This window comes from Euprymna scolopes, chromosome 21 (assembly GCF_053919585.1).
Source record: "Euprymna scolopes isolate OS-2025 chromosome 21, ASM5391958v1, whole genome shotgun sequence".
NCBI classification, from domain to species: Eukaryota; Metazoa; Mollusca; class Cephalopoda; order Sepiida; family Sepiolidae; genus Euprymna; species Euprymna scolopes.
The window spans coordinates 96,184,011-96,205,410 of record NC_136502.1 but is presented as its reverse complement, the minus strand read 5'-3'; the positions used below and the strand labels follow the sequence as shown (position 1 = coordinate 96,205,410).

Here is a 21,400-nt window from a genome sequence, read left to right as displayed (position 1 = left end):
TTGAGGGTTAATTAAGCTATTTTTGTACAAACAATGTGTTTTTTTATTTATTTAAATTAATTTCTTAGGACTTTACTAATTATATTTGAAATAGATTTAAAAACTAATATTCATCTTTCAAAGGATTTTTATAATGATTTTATTTAACTTCAAAATTTAGTTGAACTTGTTTTTTTCACGTGTTCAAATTTTTTCCCCCTTTTGGAAATTAACTTTAGTCTTTTATCTTTTCAAATACAATAGAAAGTAGTTGGAAATGTATAAAATAATCGGCTTTCAAAACTATGTTTCCTATCATTTTTTCTGCCATTATTCTTTGTACCTAGTTTTTACCATTTTGTCATTTCCTGTCGCAGAGAAATGGCGATGATGAATTAGCCTAAACTTCCTTTCATTTAAATCGCAGATTTTATTTCATAACCTCCTTGCTCGGAAGTTAGACACAAGGTCGGGTAGATGTTGACGAAAGTGTTTCCGTGGTATGAAATGGATTTAAACTTGGAACACCCAGGTTGACAGTCAGCGTCGTTAACCACCTAGCCACCGTCATCCCCAACTTCAGGTGTTATAAAAACAAACAAAAAAAACAAACATTCGTTCATAAATATCGGTTGGTAAGCAGACAGTAAATTCAAATTTGAGGTTAACAAAAAAAATCAATACAGGTGACAATGCAGGGAAATAAAATTGAATTATAACCGAACGAATTTCAAGCTCTTTTTCATCCAAATCGATAGGAAGTCGTATATTTGTCCACCATTGAAGTTTAACGTCATTGCAGTTAGATAACATATTTTATTTTTTAACAATCACCCCCCCCCCGTTGTCCGGGATTGTATGCTGAACATGTCCTGATTCTAACACCATATTATCTTTTGTGTTCTATTTTCAATAGCAGGACTACCCGGCGCTGCCTGGGGACAAACTGCAACATTATTTCTATTAAAACTTCTATATCTCTACCCCACTCTACCTGTGTCTATCTTTTTCGCTACCCCTTCCCCCATTTTACTTTCCCCCTTTCCCACTTCCTTTTCTCCTCCACCCAGCCCATTTCTTTCTAGCTGGACTCGCATGCAGACAAATCTTCTTGATATAATAGATTCATCAGGGCACGAATCAGCATTTCCTTTTCCAAATAAATAGCGTCCCAGTTGATTTTTCTACGTTTTAGATATTGTTTATCCAGGGCCATGCCGATCAAGAATATACAAACTTTGTGGGTGCTTGTTGTGTAGTTTTTGACTTGTAGTTGGACATATAAACACACATACATACAGACAAAAGCCTTTTATGTAATAGTCAGTATGTGATTTTGGAGGTGAGTCCCAATTGTATAATTAGTATTGATTGGGTTGGAAGGTCATATTAATTGAAAAAAAAAATCAGTAATTTATAACCTTTAATCACACGAAGACACGCTCCAACATTTCATACGAATCAGTCTAAACAAATGAACATGTTTGATCCAAATCCTAAAGGCCCCATGAAAATTTCGATTTATATGTTTTTTGCTAGCAGAGGAGGGGGAGGGGCGCCCAGCTTTGCCCGATCGTAAAATACGTTTAAACATGACATTTTAATTTGTCCAGATTTCGTATATATTATTATAGAGTCGTGATTCCAAAAGTAAAAAAAATGTGTTTTGGGTGCCATCAGCTAGAATTGAAACCGAAAGTAAAACTGTAGCATTCAAAGCTGGTAACGTTACCACTGTACAAAAGTGAAACGCATATAAACTGATTCAAAATAAAAAAAAGCCTAAGATAAACGTACAAAATGTTTAACGATTTATTAAAAAAATTTTTTTACCCATTTTTGACCCCTTAAAAAAACTATTTTAATTGGCGAAAGACCCATAAAAGAACGGCTCGTAAAAAATCCAATCATTTGAGACCCCTAGCGCCGCTCTGCAACTTTTAGTTTCGGGAGAGATAAAGTTTGAAAATATGGAGACAGACCAACAGACAGACATATAGTATTTTATATATTAGATTTTTATAATTTTCAAGTTATAAATCAAATGAAATTAAACATCGTAATTTCTTTTTTCTACATTCCTTTTTTGTTTATTTTGATCCAAATAAAATCCAGTTCGCCAAGTATCCTGGGTAATTTTGTTTAAAAATATACAGAGCATTTGAAAAAGCGATGGCATAATATTGAAACTTTTTATGTACTAACGATTCATTACTTATTAAGGCCCAAAGTCCACTCGAGGATAAGGGTTAATGCAGGTTGTTATGTTGACGGTGACACAAAGATTGATAACGAAAAATGTTTTATTTCTAAGAAACGCACATTACAGTTTTAATAAATTAGTTAAATATATAATAATCAACTTACCATAAGTAACACTGATTTGAAATGAAACTTCACGACGGCCGCTTGTATAATTTAATTAAAACAACATTTTAATTAGTTGTTCGAAATCCAATAATTGTAAGCACTATTATGATATACAAACACTTTTAAGGAATGAATAATAAATTAATAGTTAAAGAAACTGAATCTGTAGCTAGATTTTATAAAGAATTCATTAAGAACACTCTGACTTCATTGTCCTTCTTTCAAAATTGTCCCGTAACCTGATGTAGAGAACAATACTAAGAGAAACATTGACAACACATACTACACAACAATGTAATCATTTTCTCTTGTAAATCGTGGATGTGAATCAATAGTACCATCAATCCAATCACGGTATTTTGAGATTTTGGTAAAAATGGTCCTTTGATGTCCACCGCGAGAATCCACGCCGGCCAGCAGGTAACGGTCGTCACCATCCTCTTTCTTACACCAAAGAGATGTTCCCGAGTCACCCTTGAAATGAAAAAATAAAAGAAAGGAATACAAATATATACAAATCCTCTGCAGAAAAACAAACAAACAAAAAAAAAAAAAAAACAGAATTCGGAATTGCAGACAAAACAGCTTGGTCTATATCAACGCAATTACGTTTCAGCAGTGCTCGCACTTTGTCAGGGCCAGGTAATTCGGAATTGCATTTAAGACAATAGCAGTCGTGACGTAAACAATTCTGAGTACGAACGTGAATCCGAAACAGTTTCGACTGTTTCCGAAGCTAAAGGTAGATGTTACTAATAAAAAGTTGCTTTGCTTTTGTTTTTTGTTGCATTTTTTTTTTATTTAACTGTAACGTTACCAAATACGTTGTATGCTCAGTCGCAAAGTATATAAAAGAACTTCAACTCGCTTTTTTGTATTGTACAGACATTTATTTCTTCTTTCTACCGCCAAGCGTGACTTCTCGTTACGCCTATGACGTCACTCACGTCTTTAACGTGATCGTCCTCTTGGACGTGCTCTTTCGTTTTTATAGTCTTCTTTTTTTCTTACTGTGACTTCATTTCGATCATTATTTGCATATAGCCGTCCACACTATGTTACATAACGAAAACTACTATTTTTTTCTTGTTTACTCAAAAGTGCATTTTTTAATAGTTGTTTTTTTTTCTTTTTTAGTTGTAATTTTAGTTATTAGGATTTAGAATTAAATAATTTTTGTCCAATTTTCTTTACACTTTATTTAACTCGAAAGAGTGACATTTTCTCCTTGTTTTCCATATTTTTATTGTCATCAAAATAAGTCAAATCGCTCATTTTTTTTTCGAGCAAATCGATTGATTGCCTGCTCTAGTTGGGGACCCACAACGTTGCATCAGAAATAAACTTCACATGCCCCCCACTCAATGACTTAGTCCACGATAGATTGTAGTCTTCATTGCACTGTAGAGAATCTACTGTTGATTTTACAAAATTATTTTATATAATGGATTTAATTCAATCCATTATATAAAATAATTTGAAATGCAAAAGTAAAATGTCATAGTTGAATTTCGACCGAGTCCCTGTCTTATAAAAGAATCTACAGTTGATGTTATAAACTGAGCCTTTCTGCTTGTGCGGTAATAAAACTTCTCGAATATACTTATGATGTTAAGTTGTATAAAAGTGTTAACTCTGGTAAAAATCGAACTTCCTTTTTAATCGGATTTTTTTGATTATTGATTTTCAATACTTATCAGAGACGTTCCGATACAAAATCTACGTAAGAACACTCCCAGACACATCAAGTACCTTCGTGTGAAAATTGGTAAAGACGTTTCTGAGTATATAGAGAACAAACACACACAAATACAAAGCTCTTTATATATATATATATATATGTATGTATTTATATATATATATATATATATATATATATATATATATATATATATATTAGTGATGAGGCGATCCCATATTTTTCCCGATTCCGATACAATTACCGATTCCATACTTAATTCCCGATTCCGATACAGTTATGGATTCAAATTCTGATTCTTTATAAATCTCTAAATATTTAACTATAGAGTTGTTATTTTTTCCCGAATACTGTAAAACACATGTTCAATGTTTTACTGTTGTTTAAAATCAATACATATATATTTTTATCATTAGTGGAAGATTTTGTTTTAAACGAAATCAAATAAAAAAGACAATTAAAAGAATCGTTTTGGCATCGAAAAATAAGCACAAATTTTTTCGATTCTGATACGGATTCCGATACCGAATCCGATATCTCCAAAAGTTCCAATTTTTCCAATTCTGATTCAGATTAATCGTCCGAACACTAATATATATATATATATATATATATATATATATATATATATATATATATATATATATATATATATATATATATATATATAATTATTTATAATTTTTTCTATTTCTGGGTTTTCAGTCGGTCTTTGGCAATTAGTTATTGTTGCTACGATTATCATTAGTGACAGTAGTTGAATTATTTCTTCTCAATATTTTATTATTGTGTTTTTTTATAATTCTTTCGGGGTATTCAGTACAACTGTAGCTCAGTTTTCGTGTGTTTTTGTTAAAGATTTTATGTAATATACTACCAGGTGGGAAATGTTTATTCATAAGATGTATGAATTTGTTTCCAAGTGTGTGTGTGTGTGTGTGTGTGTGTGTGTGTGTGTGGGTGTGTGATTTTGCGCAGTTTCTTCTCACGCATGAATAAGGCAACAATAAGCGCATGTCCTTACCCAGGTTGTAGTCTCATTTGATCCAGGGATGCTTATCAAGCATAATTCTGTTTCGCTATTAATTATTCCTCCTGTACATTCGTCTGGGTCGGTTATTTTCATTTCGGCTTCATGTAAGAGATCCGTTTCAACCTCACCGCCTTCATCTATGAAAAACAACATCAAAATATGGCGGAAATGTTTTCCTCTATTTAACGATTCATTATAAAATCATTACAAAATCATTATAAAATCATTACAAAATCATTATAAAATTATTGTAATCTTATGCGGAATATTAAGTAATAAAAGGGGATCTTATTTTTTATATTAGTTCTTGTTCATCATCACCATATCGTATGAATCCGAAGATTCTATTATTGGCATTGGTTTCCCGATATTTTCCTAGTAAGGATTCTCTCTAGAAATGCATCGGGGATTACAGCAGAGACCACGTGTGTTACATGATAAGGGCCGTCCCCTTTTCATGTAAGTAGAAAAATAGGGAATTAGTTAAATGTAAAAATGAAATAGGATAGTCAAGGATTCGAACTTGCGAAGCTAGACTTGGAATTGAGAATTCCAATCATAAGTTAAATAAACGCAGAATGTTATTATAAATGGAATGTCCAGTAAATTTTTGATTCTGTTAAAATATTTAATAAATACAAATTTGGCTGGAAACTATTCACATTCTTAGAAAGAATGCATAATAAAATATGGGTTACAGAATTAGACAAGTAGGTTACATTTCTTTGTAAAACAACAAATAGAATGGGAGATTTCCTGGTCGTCAGAAATGGTTTCAAAAACGTGCAAATCGCGCATGTTGGAAACACGTGAGTTATAGTCACGTTTACCAGACATACGTGTGATTTCTCAATATAGGAAAGAGTTCGAAGTTAGTTAGGAGAGTTAGATCAGTCAGATCAGAGGAGCAGAGAGGTTCAGACCTATTCTCGGTTAGAGTCAAGGCACCCTCTGGGAAGCGGAAGGGTTTAGAAATAACCATGTAGCAACTTTGAATCCCTGAAATACAGAATCATTTCTGACCGGTCGAAGAATAAATGATCATCATGTTTTTTTTATAACTGCCGTCTTTCTGTGTTCATCATTACAACGAGAAAGGTAACGTGTTTATATTATATGTACAACTGTCAAACGTAAATGTCAAACTATCTCTCAGTCTATCTATCAAGATATTCAAAAATCTCTTCTAGTTGAATTACAGGCTTGATGCTCTTGTAGTAACATGTACACTGTCTATTATATATATACAGAACTGTCTCTCTCTCTTTATATATACCCTGTTTATGTCTCCAATATGCTATCTCCACAAACGTGAACATCCAACAACATGATCACACACATGAACCTCTAATACTCTTCCTAATACGAACAGTCAACACCAAAGAATAATATATATATACATCATCAAAATAGCACCAACAATATAATACGTGAAGGTTGCCAACATCCTAAGTAAAATTGATTTTTATGAAACGAACTCGATTCTAAATTGAAACACCCAGGTCGTCAGTTTGTGTCGTTAACCACTAAACCACCGTAGTTTCTGTTGAAAAATTTTGATGGTCTTTCAAGGATAAAAGTCTAAAGTTATTTACAATTTAAAAAAAATGTATATTTACATGAGAAATAAATTTATAATGAAAAAGTTCTCACGACAGCAACCCCCCATCCCAAACAAATTCAGTGAAAATTGCCGTTTGAATAAATCATTTAAAAATTTCGTGGAAAAATAAATATCAGTTTCCTGGAACTACTTTTTTAAAAGAAAATTATTATATTAAAGTCTTAGTGAATTAATAAAAAAAATGTACATATTTTTTAGTAAAAATTGCATAATTTTTCCTAAAAGTTAGAATTATGTAAAAAAGCAAAAAAAAAAAAAAAAAAAAAGAACAAAAAAAATAAGAAAAGAAAAAAACACAAAAAAACAAACAAAAAAACAAACAAACAAATGCGTTAATCGTAAAGAAACATGGCTACGGAATTTCCAAAAAGTACGAGTGCCTCTAAATCCTGTAATCTGCTTTTTATTATTTTTGTTTTTATGTCGAAAATGTGGTTTTGTAATAGTTTTTATAAATTAAAAATTTATTATACCTTAATTTCTTTATTTTTAAAGGTGGTAAAATAAGTATACATTAAAATTGACAAGTACAGAAGACCCGAAAATAATTTCCCATTTTATTTTTATGTTAGGTATGCTAAAAAATGGTCGTGGCATATACGGGCTCTGGTTATTAAAGTTTTTAACATTTTGGGGATCGGTCATTGATTTAGCACGTACACATGGTTTATGAAACCTGTGTAATTTACTAGTTTTTACTGTGAATTGGGTTTCGCCATTACTCACACACAATTTAGTTTAACTAAAAAAGTGATTTTAGCTAAAAAAAAAAAAAACAACAAAAAAAGAAACGGCTTCCGTAGATGTGGTCTCATGTCGACTCGAATGCTTCCGAATGTGAATTACGGGAAAAACCGGAAATCACCGAAACATTTTACGATTAAAAAACCGCCAAAAGAAATAGATGACACTAAAGCATACGAATGCAAAACCAGATGAAGATAAGGTTAAGTTTAAGTTAATGTTAGGGTTAGTTTGGTTGGTTGGTTGGTTGGTTGGTTGGTTGGTTGGTTGGTTAATTGTTTTTGTATTACGGCATATCAACCCTTTTCAGATTATTTAATGCTGAATTCAGTGATTTTGAAGAAAATTTTTTTAATAGAATATATTTGTTTTTTTCAAGTCGGTTTCTATTTAACCCATAGCTGGGACCCTAACAGGTACTACCACTCCGGGTCAGAGTGGATCTGGGAGCAATGGCAATTAAGGGGTGGGTCCACACTCCCCAAAGCCCGCAAGCCGGTGCCTCACCATCGGATATAGTTTAAGGTCATATCCAGGACCGTTAGGGTGAGGATTCGGGTTATGTTAATGTTTGGTAAAATGAAGGGTTAAATATTTTATCATCTTCCAAATAAATAAAGTTGAAAAAATTTCCTAAAAATAATTAAATAAAAGAAATGTGTTGTGTTGCAATATTTTTGATCGATAATGAGATGGCAATTTTATGGTTTCATGTGTCCATAAAAATTTCCTGTTCTCACCAACTCATCAGATGTTGTTTCCATTCGATGTTACCAACAAAACAAAACTTCAAAATTTATCTGAACTTGTCAATTTTCATTATAATTTTTTTTCACGTGTTGATTTTGTACATGATAAAACCTGGTGTTCTGGGTGAAAGAACTTCCATTCCCACGTTGTACAAGTCGGCCATCTTGGGTGTCATGCTAACCAAAATTTCTGTTTTAAACATAAATTTCCTATTTTTTATTTTTTGTTTTAATTTCCAATTTTCACCCCATTATTTATTCTTTCCTATTTTTTAAATAATTTTATTTCTACATTTATACGTGTTTATTCTAATATTCATTTTGTTTGGTTTCGAATTATTTATTAGTTAATGTCTTTGTTTCAAGGGGAGGTCACTCTCATGGAATATATTTTTATTACTAGAGTCACTTCCCTTACATCTTTTTCTTTACCTATATTTTACGTTTTGTTGTTTCCCTTTCTTTATTAAATTGTTTCTTTCTTTTTCATTTTATTTATTTTTAATTATATTTATCCAGGTTTTTTAATTATATTCTTACGTTCCATTTTGTTGTTTTATTTATGTTAGCATTATTCTTATATGGTCGATTGATCTATGTTTTCTTTTTTTATGTTGCTCACTCTACATTTCAGTTTATGTTGTTTTTTTTAATCTGGTCTAATGCGTGAAATTAAGTATCGATTTCTGTGCAGACATCCGTAAATTACATCTTGTCGTCTGTTTAATAATTTTTCTTCTTATATTAGTATATGGTATACTTCTAGTATACAAAGGTTGGATCTTTTCGATTTGCTTGGTTTATATTTTTTCGCTCTATCTACTATGGACCGTCTTAATTTATATTCAATTTTATTTTTCTTTAATTCCTTAAACCATACTTCTAATGTGGTTAGTTTTTCTTAGTTTTTTTGCTTGTTATATTCGTTTTTACTGTTGCTATCTTCATTGTTGTGTTTGTCTCTATTATTGTTATCATCTCTTCTGTTGTTCTCATTTTTATCTGCATTGTTGTTGTTTTCGTTATATATAGTGTTATTTTCTTTCTCAGTGTCTTGTTTACACGATGTTAGGTGATTACGATATCTGTCCTTAAAGCTAGTTCTAGTGCTCCCTAGATATACTTTAGTTTCATTATTTGTTATAACTTCACATTTGTATACTACGTTTGAGGTTAAACAGTCCCCCCCCCCAGTGGACATTCATTAGGGTCCCGGCAGTTACGTTCTTTTACGTTGTTGGATTCATTTTCGGTCTCATCTCTATTTAAAAAAAAAAATGTTTAATTTTATGTTGTTGGAGCCAATTATGGTATTTGTTAAGTTAGCAGATGTTGAGAAGGATAAATTAACAGTGTTTTTATTAATTATCTTAATTAGTTTACTACCTCGCGGAAAATTTTTTGTCTATAATTTGGTAAAATTCCCTCGGGATGTTATTTTTTGTGTGGTGGCAGAACGGTGGATTAAACCACGTTTAGCTCTTCCTTCTATGTTTTTGTTTACAAAACAATATAAAACTGCACATATAAAATAGATACATTGAGCTTCACTCGAAATTAACGGTGATTCAGTTTTTATCATAACAGAAAACGGTATACATTGAAATTCACAATATTTCAAAAATAAACATTTATAATATATATATATATATATATATATATATATATATATATATATATGTGTGTGTGTGTGTGTGTGTGTGTGTGTGTGTACTTTTTATCACCGATTTATCTGCTTAGTTACACGTGTTTCGGTTACCGAATCGTATTAACGATCCAGTAATAAAACATATATTTGCTCTGCAATAGTATTGAACACTTTCTTCAGGTTTTCACTAATTGCCATTTTTGCCACACACACACACACACACACACACACACACACACACACACACACACACACACACACACACACACACACACACACACACACACACATATATATATATATATATATATATATATATATGTGTGTGTACTAGCAAGGATACTTGGCGTTGCCCGAGATTGAATTGCACATTTCCAGTACTTTTCTTGCCACCAAAATCTGTAAAAAACACCCATTTTTCAATCGAGTTAATTGCCTATTCTAGCCGGGGTTCACTGCATGAGCAAAAGAGCCCAGCATATAACATCAACAGTAAGTTCTTTGATATGATATTAAAATCAACAGTAGGTTCTTTACAGTTCAATGTAGACTTCAATATATTGTGGACTAAATAACTTCGGGGTGGGGGTGTGTGAAGCTTCATCCGGTTGTACCGCTGTGGATCCCTGACCAGAGCATCTAATCAATCAATTTGATTAAAAAAAATACCGATTTCACTGATTTGGATGACAACAAAAGTATTAGATGTGTGGAACATTCCCGCTAGTTTAATTACGGAAACATTCCAAGATTTTATTCAAAAAGCTACAATCTTAGACGCTTACCCAAACTGCCCCAACCGGCTATTTTGCAGACAGTACCGATTTTGAATACGTCATCTTTTTCCGCCATTTCAGCAACCGTCACTGTTTCGGACAGTTCCACCGGCAATGGCAGCTTGATCAAGGCGATATCGTTAGCTGCACAAAAATTATCAAATAAAATCAGAAAAATAAATGTTCACAGTATTAATAAAATAACAATAAAACCGACAAAATTAAGGTTTTATTAATTATAAAATATTAAATTAAAAATATCTCCCAAATCTCATGCATAACATTATGTTAAAAAAAAATAGAGTATTAGTCTTCAAGGTGGAGTCATTCTCACAATAAAAAAAAAAAACTTAGTTGTCCTAAGCAAAAAAAAAAAAAAAAAAAAAAAGAAATAAGCAGGATAAATCCAGTCAGAAAAACTTTTCCAAATAAATGGTTGTTGTTTTTGCTTTACGGCATATCAACCCTTTTCAGGTTATTTAATGCCGAATCTAGTGATTTTGAAAACGATTTTTTAATAGAGTATATTTGTTTTTTGTTTAAAGTCAGATTCTATTTAACCCATAGTTAGGACCCTAACAGGTTCTACCACTCCGGGTCAAAGTGGACCTGGGAGCAATGGCAATTAAAGGGTGGCTACACACTCCCCAAAGTCCGCAAACCGGTGCGTCACCATCGGATATAGTTTAAGGTCATATCCAGGACCTTTTCCAAGTAAAGAATTAATCTAGTCATTTATTTATTTATTTTCGGACTGTTATCCTCATCTTTATAGATGTTGTTGTTTCACCACGGGGCTCATGGCGCAGTGGTTAGAGGAGTTGAGACTTTACGGTTCCAGGTGAGGATTGTCTAAAGACAGTGCAGTGGTTTCAATCCTACTCAAAGCAGGCCTGAGGTTTAGTTGACCAAAACGTGGCGAGACAACAACAACTATGAAAGGCAGTCATTATTTAGGATACAGTTACGAGATTCAGCATTCCTATTCCTTCGCTGTTAATCATCTGAAGAAGACCAGAAGATGAGTTCGCCGAAACGTGGTGAAACAACAACGACTATCAATATGAGGATAATAGTCGGCAAATAAATAAATAAATACGCAAATTACTCATCTCAAAGGATTTCAATAAGAAATAAAATATAATCCAGTCATGATCAGCAGTGTCAAAAGGAAAGTTATCACTAAAGAATTCAAAGAGATTGACTATATTTTATAAAGCGATTCTGGCATTCTGGTCCATTTTTTTTTTCATCAATGGTTATAACTATAATCGTCCAAATCTTCGTTATCTTTTAATATGCCATTAAAGGTTTGATTTTTTTTCTATTTTCATGGCGTCGCATTAGACAACTACCTAAAGTAGGAAATATATGAGAGAATCAGAAAATATCCTCTGAGAAGAATATTTGACACAGACATGCACCTGGCCGGAAGGAACTAAACATGGTTGATGCATGAAATAAACACAAACATGGTCAATATCGGAAATAAAATAATTATTGATTGGTTCAAGACTATCTGTAAATATTATGCTATCCAAAAAGGTTAGCAGGAAAGCAAAAGACATCGTCGTTAAATAAACGCCCTATGAGGTGTGGCTACACCGACAGCGAATGTGAGATCACCGGCGGATGCTTGGATATCACAAATTGTTTTCTAAACAAAATAGAAATTTAGATCGATAGACGACTTGCGATCGGATCCGAGAAAACCACTTTGTCATTTTCTAAGTGTACGTCCACCTTCTTTGCTAATCCCCACTCGTTAACCATCAACACCAACAAATATATACACCATGTGCCAGAAAAGTGAGTACACTCTTTACATTTCTGTAAATATTTAAATATGTCTCTTCAAGGGACAACACTGACAAAATGACACTTGGACACGCTTTGACATGAAAAGTAGTCTGAGCACAACTTATATAACAGAGTTAAATTATTTTCCCCTTAAAATAACTCAAAATATAACGATCAAAAACTGTAAATAATTTAATATTTCTGTCACAAATAAATTGTTTAAAGTAAATTTAGCTTGTCTACATGGTACTATGCTATCCAATGATCCTGTCATCACACTTTCTCCGAACACGAGAGAGAGAGAGAGAGAGAGAGAGAGAGAGAGAGAGAGAGAGAGAGAGAGAGAGAGAGATTACTTCTGCTGGTGATATGTCCATTGAAACCCGGATGTGCAAAGAAATCGTCAATCCTTAAAGGGTAACTTATTCCATCGGTGATAGTAGTGTTGCCAAAATATGCTGCCGTCGGTGGGGTTTCTCTGAAAAAAAAAAAAGAAAAAATCCCAAATAAAAAAAAACAACATAATAAAAAAAAACAAGAAACTAGATCTCAAACGATTACACGACATAAAAAATAGAGACTCGGAATATATACATTTAAGCTAAAAATGAATTTTTTTTTTACCTTACAAAGAATTGGGATCACATATATTCGTATTAGTTTAGAGAGTTGCATTTTCGAAATTAAAAGCGGTGGAGGACGGCAAGAATGTTGGATAGTAAGGTGTTCAGCAATGACGCTATTGTCAGAAAGATGCATGGTTAACCACTTAGACAAGATCATGGTAGTCAAGCCTATGTATATATTTTTGCTTGCTTTCACTAACAGTCTCTTAATGGGCATTTAAATTCATATACCAGGTTTGTTCTATCCAAAATCGTTAGTCGAGGTGGGATGTATTAGTCATAATAAGGTTTAATCTTTTAAATTTATTATAGAAAATATAGTATTATTAGGGTCACTGTGAAATATGCTTTTATAAATTATAGGTTTCTTTCTATCAATTCTATAGACTTCGTGTATCTTATTTTGCAGAATCATTTTATGCATGTGTTTAGTGAAGGATTGGATTTTTTTTAATTTTGATAGAGATTAATTTTAAATTGTCGAATTTGTTCATCGATGTTAGTGCAGTCATTATTTGTTAGAAAATCTGACAAGTTCACGCTGCAAAATAGTTGTGAAGGAGGAGATTAATATATATATATATATATATATATATATATATATATATATATATATTATAATAATGATATTATAAAGCTGAATGTGTGTGTGTGTGTGTGTGTGTGTGTGTGTGTGTGTGGTCACGAATAGGCTCCTATATGGTTGACTATTTAAAAAAAACTGATTACATATAATGATAGAAGATGTATCGAGACACAGGAATTGCTATGTTTGATCTGGCAGAACGGTGGTTCATTAAAATTTTGGGATCTGTGTTCGCGCCTGGTCCACAAAGTATGGAAATAAAAAATTAAAAAATTAATAAAAAAACGTTTACAAGTGTTTTTGATATTAATGTACATAAGAATACTTTGATAAGTATGTTGTAACTTAAATAGGGATGGTATAATAAAATTGTGGAGTCTGCGTTCGCGCTGGCCTCCATAGAATGGAAATAGGCACACACTTTAATAAAGACTTTTCATATCTATCTACGTAAGTATACATTGATAATTATGTTTCAGTTTGAAGAAATATGGTATAATAAAATTATGGGGTGTTCTTTCGCACCTGACCTCAATAGAATGGAAATATGTCACAAAGTTTAACAAGGTTTTTTAATATAGATCCACAGAATATTGTGATAAGTGTTTCAGCGTGAACAGGTATGGTATAATAAATTATGGGGTTTATCTATTTCATTTTTACTTTCATCGTATTTTGCTTTGGTTTTGATACCCCCAAATTCGAAGCTATCTCTTTACAACCCTTCCTTTTCATAACCTATCATACTTTAATAAATCAGAGTCCATTTTCTGTAGGCTGTTTTTGAACCCAGTCAACGACGAGTACTTTTGCTAGTATATATATATATATATATATATATATATATATATATATATATATATACTAAGAAACAAAACAGAGACAAAATGTCTATATTGTGGGCTAGCAATACGCTTTAAATTAGTAATAACTGTACGTAGTGAACGTAAAAGCTGCGCATAGGCAGTGTTTACTTATTTTATAATTTTGAAATAATTCAAAGATGGCGTGAATATCATAAAACACAATTGCAACTACTCTTCCGACTTTTTCGGATTTATGTAGCCGTACCCATATCATTTTTATTTTCTTTTAAAGTTAATGAGTTCTTATTTTTCTGATTAGTCAGAGTTGAGAATATTAAAAAATTGACATAATAATTATATGATTGTTTCTGTGTTAGGAAACAGGTGCTGTCAAGAATTGAACACTTTAACACGCTAAAAGAAATAAACGATAAGATGAACAACATTTTGGAATTTGGAATATAGACTTTTGGCAATTATATATATATATATATATATATATATATATATATATATATATATATATATATATTAGTGGGGGGGGGGAGACGCCCAGCGTTGCCCGGTCGTAAAATACTGTAAAATAAAATATTAAAAAAAAACGGGACTGCCATCAACCAGAAACAAAAATTTCTAAGCAAAAAAAAAAAAAAAAAAAGAAAAAATGCCACGTGGTAGACACGAACTTGCAAAACTTAAGTTCGTAAATGTTAACGATCGACCACGACAACACAGATGTTATGACGTTGCAAATTTAGCTTTTCAAAATCAAGCAACGAATCGAACGATCGCGCATGCACGATTAACAAGCAGCGTACAAAACAACATTATTTTAGTGGACATACAAACACATGCACACTAACACAGACGACTGAGATTCATATAATAGAATATATATATATGTGAGTGCGCATGTGTGCGTGCGTGTGTGTGTGTGTGTGTGTGTGCGTGTGTGTGCGCGCGTGTGCATGTCTGTATGTTACAGAAGATTAAAATAAATCGGTACCGTCAGTTTCAAACCCAACGTCTGTCACACCGGAAATGGTATCTATCACGTTGCGTAGAATACTGTGTATTTTTGCAATTATCGATAATTTTCGGTGTAACAAATATAAACAAAGACTGAAGACAGCCCAACAAAAAAAACCCAAAGACTGCCCCCCTTGTATTGTGATTGAAACTGACGGTACCGATGCGATGTTTTTCTGATCTTCTAAACACACATGTATAAATAAATATTACGCCACACAAACATGACACGTTTGTCTCTCTTTCCATAAACTGAGTAGGGGAACTTTCATCTTTCTAAAAACGCGTAAAATAATTGGTTTAATCCGGAAAAGAATAGACCCAATCAAACTACGTTTATTATTAGTTTAAAATATGTACTAACATTCTATTTCTTCGTTTTTTCTTTCACAAAAATTTATCAATGGCGTCTCTTTACTCGTTAAACCCAAACGCTGTCATTTCTTCTTTATTGATATAACAACTATAGATATACAAGGTTTTTTTTCCACAAGCAATGCCTCCTATTTTTATTCTGCTCGAATTGATGAGAGAAGATTACAAATTCCATTGCTATGATGAATGATCTGGTGCATTCATGACCTGAAAATTTCACCTCTCCGTTTCAGATGTTAACGGTATGAAACTATGGGCATGCGTCAAAAGCAGAGATGCGCCATTGAATTCCTGGTAAACGTGCACTGAAAATTGTGGCGACTATGTAGAAAAATAAATTCTGAATCACAAAAGATCGCTCGTTTTAATGGTACCACTTTCGACTTCGTAACTCTTCAACTTTTTTAATTGAAATAAAAATAAGAGGCTTTACTTTTGGAACGACACGCTTATATCTCCATTTGTATATGTGTGTATATCGGCGCCTTCAAGTGTTTATAAGGTGAACAAAGGTATAGCAAACTGTTCATCAACGCACAAAAAGGAGAGTTGAGGTGGGTTGTAATCAAGGTATGACGAGAACAAAAGAACCGGATATATTTTTAGAGTTAGTCCGTGGGCGGTTTTAGGCGTGGCCATGAATTTTGCGACAGTCTTTACGACAGTTAAACCGCATAATCACGTTGACACACCGGTTCTCATTAGATCACCAGAGTTAAGCAACGTTGAGCCTGCTCAGTACCAAATGGGTGACCAATATGAGAATACCAGGCGCTGTATGTAGGAGGACGTCGCTACCTCCCTTCAAGAGTTGCAACAACCTAACATCGTCACCTCCTCTAACAGGGATATACATCCGACTGAGGGCCGCTTGTGAATTTCATACTTCCATGAAACATACTCCTTTGGAGGAAACCGGTTAAACCCGCTTATAGGGTTAATACCGCAGTTTTATGACAGTTGGGTTCAATTTGCGGACAGTCTTGGTTGACAACAGAGTAGAGGACAGTTGCCAATTGGACATGGTTGAGGAGAGTTGTGAGTTTGACACAGTTGATGGCAGATCGTAGATTGGAGGAGATGTGGAAATTGAATTGATCAACCGCCTGACAGCATAGAACTGACAGTAGATGTAGATGTGGACCTTAGCGTTCAGAGGGTCGACAGTGTCACACACACACACACACACACACACACACACACACACACACACACACACACACACACACCCTGAGTGCAACTAATATTTACAGAAAGTGTTGGAATCTGTGTTTCCTTTTGTTTCTCTTGTTTTATATTTTTTATATACTTGTGAGCAAGTGCACCTCCTCGGCAGTCACCAATGTGTGAGAGACGATGACACGGCCAGAACGATAAGAGAAGACGAAGGAAAAGAAGACCATAAAAACAATGATGGGATTGGCTACGTGATTATTACATATGCACTTCTAGCCATATTACCTCACAGAGTCTACTACCTCTGTCTAGCAGGATCGGTGTGTTTAATTAACACTATAACCACTGATCATCATTTAGTGTCTTGTTAATATTCACTCTCAAATCTTTATTTTCCTACTAAACCTTACGTTCAATAAGTATTGCCCCTAACCCATTTCTCATAGTAATAGAGCAATGAAACTTTGCACAGTTATTTGTCTTTCTCAACATATGGACCACCTAAAGTTACGCATTTCTCTCATTGTTTAATGAAGCTCTGGAGCCGTTTTTTTTTTTTTAAAGAAAACCCAAGGTTGTCTCTCCAAACACGACGTGACTTTGGAAATCAAAGCTACACCATGTGGGAAACACTTTTCTTTCTAAAACAATTTCATGGCTAGGAAGAGGTGAAAATCAGAGGTCGTGGGGCCAGGAAAGTAAAGACGATGAAAGAGGATTTCATAGCCACACTCCCGTGCTTCTGATCTGGCGACATGTCGAATCGTTTTTGTTGTGTCTATATCAATAACAACACGAACGCAGAAAGTAAAGGTAAAACAAATATATTAAGACAAAAATAAAATACATATTTACAAAGGTGCAGTTGTACTGCAGTTGGAAGATTGTCCGGTAGAGGGCGTGTTCAAGTCTTTCATGGAGCAACCGGCACATGCGTCTTGCCTATCCGGCGTTCGAACACAGCTCCCCGGTCTTGCTGACTTGATACCTTTATCTATATCTTGTTCACCCACGTATGCTAATAAGTGGGCGTCTCCACAACAGTTTTCTTACAAGGAGGAGGTAACCGTGGCTGATATTGACCCGGTTCTTGATTTCGATAGCTTCTCTTACTCAAATGTGAAACATAATAGTCTCCTGTAATTGTCGTACTCATTGCCAGAAAATCTGTCATCACTAATTTGTCCTGTTTCCAGTAGGCTGTAAAGCATGACCTTGCCGTCGGAGGGCTGCACACTTGCCATTCTTGGAGGTGGCGAGTCTAAGTGCTTCCACTGCACTGACTAGGCTTTAATGTCAAGATCATAGTGATAGATCCCGGTTTCATCTTGTGTAATAAGTCTTTTGAAAAACTTTGATCCTTGGCACTCGGCACGTACTCGCTTTTGGAAAAGTTTTCAACAACCTGGAATCCGTCTGGCAGATAACTTATGCATATGAAATGATCATTGATGATAGTTTTTCACAGATCCTGTACTAATCTTGGCCTCTTGGAATATTTGAAAAATAGTCTCGCATCTATCTTCATAAATGGCAGCTTCAAAATGGCTGGCAGATGCATCATCAAGGGTAGAAAGTCAGATCTAGAAGTTTTATTTCCACATATTTCTGGCCAGGTCAGAATTCAACGTTTTATAAGGCCATATGATGTAGGATCATTATCATACGTTTCTTTCATTTCATCAAAAGCCTCATGTGGTGTGCGTCTTTTCAAATGAAAAAAAAAGGGGCGGATCACTGCGCGACACTAAACAGGCTCCATTTTACACCTTTAAACATCTGAAAATTAGAAATCATGATTAGTTAAAGGCTTTAATTTGCCACATAACACATAGAGATATAAATCATTACACATTCAAAATTTAATCCACATTAGACAACTGAAAGGAGTATTATTTAATGAAAGCCTGTCGAACAATAAAATAGTCTTTTTTCTTTATCTTATCACTTTAAACAAACTTCCACATAGTATTTAATGTTAACACGTACCGACAATGGCCAGCCGTCAGGACAAAATTTTGTGCCACCAGCGTCCCTGCACAGCGTTTGTAATTTCCTCTAAGTCCAACCAATGACGGATAATTTTTGATTGACGATTTGCGTCCAATGATGGAATATGTACCATGAGTTCCTGCAATAGATCCAGGAAAAAATACAAAATAAATCAGCCAAATTTTCATATAATCAAATATTCATTACATGCGAAAAAACACTATTAAGAGGCCTTGTCTGATGGTCTGGCACGCTTTAGTTTGAAATACGAATAGGTTGAATAGATGAAGCTCACAAATATCGACTTTTGCTTATATATATATATATATATATATATATATATATATATATATATATATATATATATATATATATACATAGATAGATAGATAGATAGAGAGAGAGAGAGAGAGAGAGAGAGAGAGAGAGAGAGAAATGACAAAAAGTTATATTTGAAATACGAATAGGTTGAATAGATGAAGCTCACAAATATCGACTTTTGCTTATATATATATATATATATATATATATATGCATACATATATATATAAATATATATATATATATTATATATACATAGAGAGAGAGAGAGAGAGAGAGAGAGAGAGAGAGAGAGAGAGAGAGAGAGATAAATGACAAAAAGTTATATTTGAAATACGAATAGGTTGAATAGATGAAGCTCACAAATATCGATTTTTGCTTATATATATATATATATATATATATATATATATATATAGAGAGAGAGAGAGAGAGAGAGAGAGAGAATAAATGACAAAAAGTTATATTCCGAAATTCATGATCTTAACCTTTTGATCTTTATTCCTCTAATTCAGTTGACTTATACAATTCTTGTCAACTGAATTAAAGAAATAAATTATAAGATGGTCAACATCATGAATTTTGGAATATAAATTTTTGTCATTTATTCTTTATATTGCTCTGTAATTACATTGAGCTTCTTAAATAAGGATTGATATATATTATAAGAAAATATATTTCAACAGATATATATATATATACATATATATATATATATATATATATATATATAATTATTTACTATAATAATTATTAAATACCTACAGACACTAGTGTTTTTATCCTTACGGGAATCATCAGTGCAAAGTGTCACGATTAACACCAGTCGATAGATTCGAACCTGGCGACAGAAGCCATCCTTAGCTCCATTAGCAAGGACCTAATCCAATCGGCTAATATTAACCGCGAGGAATGATGTTAAATTTAAACATTTATTTTTTTATATGTCTTTTAATGTCTGTCAGAGTGATCTAATCATTATATGATTACCTGCACAGAAGAGCTAAATTGATCGACTTTAATTCATCTGAAAGTGTTCAACGATAAGAAACGAGTTTCTTAAAGGGCTGGCAAAATTGTTTACTATAATACTTATTAAATACCTACAGACACTAGTGTTTCATAATTTCAGGAATCATCAGTGCAGGGTGTCACGATTAACACGAGTCGATAGATTCGAACCCGGCGATAGAAACCATCTCTGGCTTCATTAGCAAGGACCTAATCCAATCGGTTAACGTTAACCGCGAGAAATGCTGTTGAGTTTAAACATTTAAAAAAAATGGTTTTTAACGTCTCTCTTTCTTTCTTTCTCTCTCTCTCTCTCTCTCTCTCTCTTTCTCTCTCTCTCTCTCTCTCTCTCTCTCTCTCTCTCTCTATATATATATATATATATATATATATATATATTAGTGTTGGGACGATTAATTAGAATTGGAATCGAGAATCAGAAAATCGGAACTTTTTGGGGTATCGGAATCGGAAAAATTGTGTCAATTTTCCGATACCCAAAACGATTCTTTAAATTGCCTTTTTTTATCTTTGTTTAAGATAAAATAATAATTATGTATTTTTAACTCTCAGTAAAACTAAAAACTCCCAGTAAAACTATATATATATATATATATATATATATATATATATATATATATATATATATATATATATATATATATATATATATATAAGGAAGTAAAATGATTTATAACATTTATTGTTCGCACACAAGGAATACAAGATAATGATAATTATTTCCTTATTCCACGGAGTTTCAAACATCGTTTTTTGTATTTTTCTTCAGTGCAAAGATAGCAAATAAAATTTATATAGACTTGCTATAATTTCACTGGGTGGCACACAGTTTCACAGCTTCAAAGTATGAGAAAAGTAATATTCTAAAGATTATATATATATATATATATATATATATATATATATATATATATATATACATATATATATATATATACATATATATATATATATATACACCTGTACTTATATTGTCATTGAAATCCATGAAATCGCCCGGGAGGAAGCTTCACATGCTTCCATGCAGTAACTTAG

The 21,400-nt window shown here is 32.9% G+C and overlaps 1 protein-coding gene across 1 annotated transcript in view; it reads right to left on the bottom strand.

Annotated features, from left to right (window-relative positions):
* Positions 1-2,264: 2,264 nt before the first annotated feature.
* LOC145242609 (chymotrypsin-like elastase family member 3B) overlaps positions 2,265-21,400 on the bottom strand; it is a 32,212-nt gene continuing 13,076 nt past the window's right edge. The window contains exons 2-6 of the mRNA XM_080105722.1: positions 19,010-19,151; positions 12,779-12,900; positions 10,632-10,766; positions 5,073-5,218; positions 2,265-2,823 (exon numbers count right to left, since the gene is read on the bottom strand). Coding sequence (XP_079961848.1) covers positions 2,632-2,823; positions 5,073-5,218; positions 10,632-10,766; positions 12,779-12,900; positions 19,010-19,151 — 737 coding nt within the window. The 3' untranslated portion in view covers positions 2,265-2,631. The remainder of the gene's footprint in view (positions 2,824-5,072; positions 5,219-10,631; positions 10,767-12,778; positions 12,901-19,009; positions 19,152-21,400) is intronic.